The 8,502-nt window shown below is 38.8% G+C and overlaps 2 protein-coding genes across 2 annotated transcripts; both read right to left on the reverse strand.

Annotated features, from left to right (window-relative positions):
• Positions 1–329: 329 nt before the first annotated feature.
• Positions 330–1,912, reverse strand: LOC111365525. Its single transcript, XM_022986080.1, has 2 exons — positions 1,367–1,912; positions 330–1,295 (listed from the first exon to the last, which is right to left on the reverse strand). Exons 1-2 carry the CDS (start codon positions 1,910–1,912, stop codon positions 330–332), a joined length of 1,512 nt encoding a protein of 503 aa, XP_022841848.1.
• Positions 1,913–6,527: 4,615 nt separating this feature from the next.
• LOC111366069 lies at positions 6,528–8,210 on the reverse strand. The gene is made up of 2 exons (XM_022986721.1): positions 7,969–8,210; positions 6,528–7,094 (listed from the first exon to the last, which is right to left on the reverse strand). The coding sequence occupies exon 2, from the start codon at positions 6,942–6,944 to the stop codon at positions 6,543–6,545; it is 402 nt and encodes a 133-aa protein (XP_022842489.1). The 5' UTR covers positions 6,945–7,094; positions 7,969–8,210; the 3' UTR covers positions 6,528–6,542.
• Positions 8,211–8,502: the final 292 nt, after the last annotated feature.

Consider the following 8,502-nt stretch of genomic DNA (forward strand, 5'->3'; position numbering starts at 1 on the left):
CTTGACGTTAGCATGTAGATTAGTTGCATGAAGGGTAGAGCAAACTTGTGTGAGGTGGTCAAGGTGTTGCTCCTTAATCTTACTATAGATGAGGATATCATCAAAGTAGACAACAAGAAACTTTCCCATGAAAGGTTGGAGAGTTTGTGTCATTACTCGCATAAAGGTACTTGACGTATTACTCAACCCAAAAGGCATGACCAGCCATTCATAAAGACCATCTTTCGTCTTAAACGCGGTCTTCCACTCATCACCTGGACGAATTCGAATCTGATGGTATCCACTCTTCAGATCAATCTTCGAAAAGATTGTGGTACCAACCATCATATCTAACATATCGTCAAGTCTAGGAATGGGAAACGATACTTCACCGTGATCCTATTGATCGCGCGACTATCCACACACATCCTCCAAAAACCATCCTTTTTGGGCGTCAATAGGGCGAGGACAGCACACGGGCTTGAACTCTCACGAATGAATCCTTTGTGAAGGAGGTCATCCACTTGCCTTTGAAGTTCAGCGTGCTCGGTAGGATTCATCCTATAATGAGGCAAATTTGGGAGGGATGCCTCTGGGACAAAATCTATGGCATGTTGAATATCCCTTAATGGAGATAGATGGTCAGGTAGGTCCTCCGAAAAGACGTCTCGAAACTCTTGGAGAACCGACAAGACTTCAACAGGGTTCTCTATTGTGGAGTGGGATGGAACCTCCATGACCACCAAAGCGAACACAACTGAGTCACCAACAAGTGTACGCTCAAACTCCGTAGAACTAATGATGTGCAATTCCTTTCGTTCCACACTTTTCTTCGTTTCCAGTGGGCCAGCAGGCTTTGGGGGCAGTGGGTTAAGGTGAATCTTCTTTCCATTAAACACGAAGGAGCAATTGGATCGACCATAGATGGTTACATCTAGGTCAAATAACCAAGGTCGTCCCAAGATAATGTGCCTGACATCCATTGAAATAACGTCACACCATATATGGTCCTTATACTCGAGAAACTGGATAGGGACTAAACAACGCTCCTTGATAGCTATGGAGGAGGTATCAACCCAAGAGACGCTGTATGGCCGAGGGTGAGGAACAGACTTCAACCCTAGACGGGATACAGTAGTCATCGAAACCACATTAATGCAGCTGCCACTATCCATGATAACTTTACAGCCCTTATTATTAATCTTGATGTAAGTGTGGAAGATGACATGACGGCGCCAATCATCGGCATCCCTAGGCTGGGTAAGAGTACAACGGACGACACCGACTCTAGGCGTATGTGGGATAAGGGGACTAGCCTGAATACAACCCAAGGAGGTATCTTCACTATCCTCCAAGTCATCAAACTCTTCTAACTTAAATCATTAACCTGATCCTCTAGTGGCTCGTCAACTATACCCTCACGCTCTTCCAAAACTAGGGCTCGGCTAGGACACTTAGAAGCAATGTGACCAAAATCCTTACAGTTGAAGCATTGCAAACGAGAGGACGTTCTTGAAACCTCAGAACCTCTACCTTTACTATCCGATGTAGGGGTAGTACTAGAAGGAAGAGGTCCTAGAATAGACTTAGGGGATGGAGTGGATGCAGAAGAGGTTGCAGTGCGGGAGTCACTACGACCTCTGTACGGTGTCCTAGTCACTAACTCGTAATTCCGAACGAAAGAGTAGGTGTGGTCAAGAGTGGTGACACCTTTAAGAACAAGCTCACGTCTAAGATCATCCCGTAGGCCTTGCCTAAATCTACTCAAGGTCATGACTTCATCCTCAACGACCTGACATCTCATTCGAAACTCGTCAAACTGAGCAACATATTCGGTCACAGGTCGACTGCCTTGCGTAAGTGCGTTCCATTGATCCAGCAAGTTGCCCCTGTAAGATTGAGGTAAATATTTTTCTTCAAAGCGGCGCTTCATTTCATCCTAGTTCCCAACAGGGGGAGCATGGCGCCTCTCTAGGAGGTCCTCAACACTTTTTCAAAACAGTTGAGCTGTGCCAGTTAATTTCAAACTGGCAAATTGTACCCTCCGATCTTCAGGGACCCCATACCAGGCAAAGAAGCGATCCATATCTCTAACCCATTGATTGAATACACTAGGATCTAGACAACCATCAAATGTAGGGGCATCTAACTTAATATTTCGAAAGAGGCGCTCCTTGTGGCGAGGGGGAGATAGTGTACCATGACGGTGATATTCCCGCTCACGTCCACGAGCTTGATTTCCCTCCCTACGATCATATCTAGCATGGTGTCAACCACCTTGTGGACGACGATGAGGTCTATTAATGGAAGCGTCAGAATTTTTAGCTTTAGTTGAGTATTGGGTTGGGTCAAGAGTGTTTACCCTAGCGATTAGGGCTCTATTCTCCTCACGAGTAGCGGCTAACTCAGTTTGGATAGCCGTTAATTGGTTTTGTAATTGTGCCAACTGTCGGGTGATAGCTTCAATGTGGGAAGGGTCCATGGTAAGGGTACTAGCACTAGACGCAGTAACTCGATCACTACGCAATTGCATACACAGTGATACAAGCTAAGTGAAGTGAAGTGCACTGCTGAGATCAACAACCAACGAGTGCCAACAAGGATAATAGTGACTGAAATTTATCTATTGTTATTATTATTATTTTATTTAATTTTAGGGATTACATATGGCCCGATCGCAAGCTAATAATACTAATGCCAATAAAATAAAAGCAAGTGGTCCAAATGATAGGCCTAGTCACGTGGGGTAACGGGTGAACAATGGGAAATAGTTCGCGAATTTCAGTCAAGTAGGTTTAAGGCTCAAACTTCCAAAGTATTAGCAACACAAAGAAATAATTGATGCAATTCTAAATAAAGCAACAATGTAAACTAAAATGGATAAGAGCAGGGACTCCCTGAGTTCGATTGTGCCCCTTTTTGTATTCCGATTGATCAAAATTTGTCAACTTGTGAGAGGCTCCAAGTATGTTCCTGTAGCACCCCTCGTTGCAGTTTCCTTCAAACCTTAGAACACCCTCCTGCTGAATTGTGACTCATACCAAATGTGGTAGGGGTTATAGATAGCAACCAAGTTCCCAATAACGTGTCTCTGATTCCGTTGACTCCCTGAACAGTGGCTTCAAATTGATTGTGTGATATGTTGGCAGCTGCTGTGACGGAGGTATGTGAAGTGAATTATAGTTGTGGTGGTCAATGAGCACTTTGTTGTCTGCTGGCCAGAAAACTTTCCAATGGATGTTGGTGCTCCACTAGTATACTCAAAATAGTCATCATGTGTATAATGTATTTGTGGTGTACATAATATATATCAATGAACAATACATGGGAAATTTTGTGTGGTGGAAGGTGGCGGCAGTAGAAGAATGGGTCGCCGACACAGCAGGGTCAGGGAAGAAAGAAGATAAAGCCAGCGCGGGTGTTATTGCAGAAGGTGCGACGGTCTGCTGCGAAGGCAATCTCGCAGGTGGATTGGACGATGGTGGCAACTGAATTGAAGGAGGTGGTGGCAGTAGGGCGCTTGCGGTTTGTGGAGTGTTGGTTGAGTGAATGTGTTAGCCAGAAGGTGGAGTGGCCGGAGAAGATTGGTGGCGAGAGGCACCGGTGATGGCGGTTGTGCTGTTGGTCGTGGGTATTGACGGGGTGAGCTGCTGGTCGTGGAGAGTGACAGGATGAAAAGTTAGGGCTCGAGTTGTGAAATTAATTTAGGTAGTGAGATAGGAGTTGGGTTGGGCCGGGTGGAGATGAGTGTTATAGTATGGGCCAAGTACTGTGAGTTGGGCCGGCGATTGGTGTAATGGGCTAATGTGGGTGTGGGCTGGATAATTGGTTTGTATGATAGATCGGTGTTATTGTGGGCTTTTGGGAAAATTGTAAGTAGATTGAAATTGTTGGAAAAGCAATATTACTAGCAGCAGCCACAAATAAAATACGAATTTTTATTTTTATTTTTATTTTTTTTTATTTTTGTTGTAATAGACCGCAGGAAAAAAAAAATCTAAAATTTGGAACTTCGGGCGTGAACAATAACCTTTTTTTTTTTCCCAACTAAGTCTGAAAATTGAAGGATAAAATTGCTGCCTTAACCAAAATACTTTTAGTTTGTGCTATTCCAACAGATTTATGGGAAGAAGATACGAAGAAATTGTGGGTTGAGGACGAGAAATTACCAAGATTCAGCTCTGATACCAAATTTGATGCAGCACCAACGGGATGATTAATAGAAACAGAAGAAGATTCAGAAAGAATAGGGGATTAACAGAGGGGGAAGAAGAAGAATTCAATAGGAGAGGGAGAAAGATGCGCCATAAACCACCAAATAATTATTGTTCATTCATCAACTGAAAATTATAATGTAAAATAGGTTTAAATAGTTAAGCAACCCTAACAAGCTTGGGCCCGAGCCCATACAAGTCCAAATCCTAAGTAATAGTCCAAAAGATAAATAAAGCATAAATAAAACGTAAATAAAATAAGTCACGTCCGATGTCCTCATCACTTAGCCAGTCATCGTTGTCCGATAACTATGGTAACATGTAATACCAAAACTATAGAGCCAATAATAATGACTGTAAATGTCTGGTAGATGCATTTTCAAGATATGTGCTGCGCTTCAATTTGTTAAAAGATATGCCATTTCCGCTACCTTAGCCTCTTAGGAACATCTCATCCTTCCAATTCTCTGGGGTCTTACTTTTAGTAGTAACAATTTTCTGAGCCTTACATCAACTCACGAAATTAGTGCTAATACCTATCAAATGTTGATATTGTAGCAAGACAACCAACTTAATAGAGTACTTATCAAGAAACATGCAGCCTCTGACAAATCTTCTTTGAAATCTCATGCTTCAAACTTCCCAAGGACAAAACTCACAGACACTTGAGTGAGTGAACTAAAAAGAGAAGGTATGTTGTTAAACATGTCATATTTAGAAAAAAAAAAAAAAAAAAAAAAAAAAAAAAAAAAAAAAAAAAAAAAAAAAATTATAATTATGCTCTATTTATATGCTTGGTGACCTTTTCCTTTGGCCAAACGACTCGAGCATTGTGCTCGGCAGTTAACTTACTTATTGTCAGCTTTGGGAGGGGATCTGCTATATTTTAGATTACAAACCTTAGCTTTAACTACGAAAATGGGGAGAAATAACTTGGAGACTCCTCTTAGGATAGTAGAGGGCTCAGATACAATAACCACAAGGTTGGTTAAGAAACCAACTCAAGAATAAAATAACCATTATCAGGGTTTTATTATAAGACAACAATGAGGTGCAGTTAATACAATCATCTAAAGTCAATATGCAAATGAAAACTTTATATTTGCAAAGCAATGTATGTTCTTATTCTAGTCAAATCTATATTCCGTGTTCTTTCTGCCATCATTGTGTGGCATATAGTCCAGTCCATATGTTACTTCATATAGTCCAGTCCAAATGTTACTTTCTCAATTAGAGGTAAGTAACTACTATAATTTTCAGTCAACATCATTCCTATTGTGGTTATGGATGCCATTAATTTGTTAAAAAGTATCACAGCACTTGAAACATCAAGGTGAACATTTAAGGAAAAATATTTCAGAAATATTCGAACTTTGAACTTCTTCAATGATACATTTAAAAAAGCACTTATATATTGTCCAATAAGAAAAAAGCATATTGTCTATTTGCACACAATTAATCAACATAGAAACTCTAGAACCCAGGTGCTCAATTAATGTGATTTTTCTAAATTGGGCAAACATAAACACCCTGCCCCATCAAAACAACCAAAATTAAAAATAGCTATCGAAAGGCAAGTCACGTGCACCTCAAGATGACCAAGTAACGTGTGGCTAAGCACTTGTTTCTTAGAAATACACGAAGTAGCAAAAGGCACCAACAAGGCAACGAGCTTGGAATGAAAGAATAGAATTGGCACAAGGCTCACAACAAATTGCTTAGTTGTGAACTAGACCACAAAATTTGATTACAAACACCAACATGATATGGAAAAAAAAAAAAAAGAACTAACAACCATTTAAAATGGGCGAATGAGTAAATATGCAACTGAATTTTCAATTAGAAACTCTTCTAGTAAAAGTGTGAAAATTCACTACTTGGTTTAAATAGTTTGATAATTGAACACTTTTCTATTCAAAATGTTCGAAGGAATAGGTATATTTTCCAATTAAAGGACAGTCCAAGACCTATAAATGCAAATTTCATAATTTTTTCATGAGCATCAAGTTTCACTTCAGCCTTCCCATGGTTGGATGCTCTTGCAAATAAGTCATTGGGTACATCCAGATTTCCCTTTAATAGTTACCCTTTCAATTTTCTTTCTATACAGAAACACAAATTGGCCAACTTATGGTGCCTAGTCCTAGTCCTACATGGATCACTCTTGCCCACGCATCAACATACACGTAAAGCTTCCATCAGAAATTATGTTTATGTTTATGGGTATATAGCTCAAAAACTCCCATCTTGAACAAAATGTTGGTGTCATACATTTAAGAAAGATGCAGATTATAGAAAACAATTAGCCAGAAAATGTGAAGAAAAGAAATCTAAATAACATTAGATGTTTCAGCACTCAAAGGAAAAAGCCACCTGAAAAAATTTGTCCCACAGCTTCTCAAAAGGTAAAGCACCCGGTGTCAGAAATAGGAATGCAATTTTGGAATTCTCTGGTAAACTAGGATGCATACTCAGGATATCTCTAATTACAACACGAGATGCAATCTCATCATCGGTTAGTTCTCTCACAGGAGCAGGTGGAAGCCAGTTAGATAATGCCTTGCAACCATGAGAGGAGAATACATAGCATGTTGTGGAATTCTGAAGCGGATAAACATAAGCACAAATCAAGAACACGATAACTAAAGAAACCAGAATGATAATCCATATTGGCTTCTTTAAGTTACTGCGGTGACGAGACACATGCAATATTTGCATATCCTTCATGCCTAGACGCCACGACTGAGCCATTTTCTTTTAGAAATGATGCATCAAAGATATATCTCCCGAAGAACTTTATCTCTTTCCAAAGTTCAAGTCAAGACTAAATGCACTTTATTATGATTAACTTATCAGCCAAAGATAGATCATCATAGCATTGCATTCAGTAAGAATCTGAACCTGCAAGGCAAACAAAAGTGTATATGTGACAACTAACAAACTGCAAAAATTTCAGATTCTGAAATTTGAAGCAAATTCATGTCACTAAACAACGTAGAAAATATGATTCCATGTACACTTCATATCTAGGATTCAAAATTAACATACAACAATCAATCCACATCAAAATTCATACCGTAGTAACCGTCCAACAAAATTTTCAAGTTAGTATAATCAAACTCCAAAAAGCAATGAAAAAGAGAGAGAGGAAAAACATGGGGAAATCAAAGAGTGATGGAACCTGAATTCAAGATCCCAGGAGCTTAGCAGTGAGGAAATAAAAAAATCAAAATAGCACCTTGAGAAACCTCGATTGGAGGACGAAACTTGACAAAAGCCTAGCGGATTCACATTTCCTAGGACACCCAAAAGAACCCCCCACGCCAACCCACAATTTAATGGTAAAATTAGTTCCAGCAAAACATTGAAACCCAATTTGCGCCTGTAAATCAAATCCATAATTTGGAAACCCTTAAAATTACAATTTCAATCTACTCGCATAAAAACACACACACCTGGGCGTATGAATATTAACCTACAATATATTTTATTTGAATTATGTTAACGGTACAGATATATTTACAAAAAGGGGATTAGATAGACAGACACACACGTACATGCAGCCTCCATTGCCTTTAATGATCACCTCCCCTCCAATAAAACGAAAAGAAAAGAAAAGGAAAGCAAGAATCACAAATCAGAACCAAAAAAATAAATAATAATAATAAAAAAAATCCCAATAAAATTCAAATTCTATAAATACCCAAATCCAAATAATAATCCCACAAACAAATCATATTGTTGCCAATAAATTAACAAAAACATTAAGTAATACCTTATTAGTTGAGCACCGTAAGCTCGAAATAGATCGAGAAGTTGAATTTTTTTAAATCCAACGGATCCGTAAATGCGAACGAACAATTATAGCATGAGTGTTCAAGATCTGGTGCACATCGAATAATAGAACCAATCAAAGCAAGAGTATGATTATGTGTGTAATAATATGAATAGATAATAGAGATGAATATTTGTCTTGGAAATTTCAGAGTTGAACGTTCCATAGCACAGTTTAGCCGGCAATTTTTACAAATTTTCAATTATTTACTATTAATTGACCGTTGACTCAATGACCAATGCCAAATGTACAGATTTTCATGCATGCAGTACAAAGATTTGTCATTTGTAAAAATACAAATGATACCTCGCTGGAGAAAAGTCTTCCATTATCAATAACATATAGAAAAACAATGAAAAAAACTAAAAGCAATTGTTTAACATATGAAAATTGTGGAAGCTTCGAACAATAAAAAGGTTTTTATTGTAACTTATTATTTAGATGAATTAATCCATCGAAAAATTCATTATCTAT

The sequence above is a fragment of the Olea europaea genome, chromosome 17 (genome assembly GCF_002742605.1).
Source record: "Olea europaea var. sylvestris chromosome 17, O_europaea_v1, whole genome shotgun sequence".
Lineage (NCBI taxonomy): Eukaryota > Viridiplantae > Streptophyta > Magnoliopsida > Lamiales > Oleaceae > Olea > Olea europaea.

Coding starts and splice junctions, on each gene's coding strand:
- LOC111365525 (XM_022986080.1), bottom strand. CDS start 1,912: ATGAAGCGCCGCTTTGAAGAAAAATATTTACCTCAATCTTACAGGGGC. Junction 1,296..1,366: donor ACGAGCCACTAGAGGATCAG/GTTAATGATTTA, acceptor GGTTGTATTCAG/GCTAGTCCCCTTATCCCACA.
- LOC111366069 (XM_022986721.1), bottom strand. CDS start 6,944: ATGGCTCAGTCGTGGCGTCTAGGCATGAAGGATATGCAAATATTGCAT.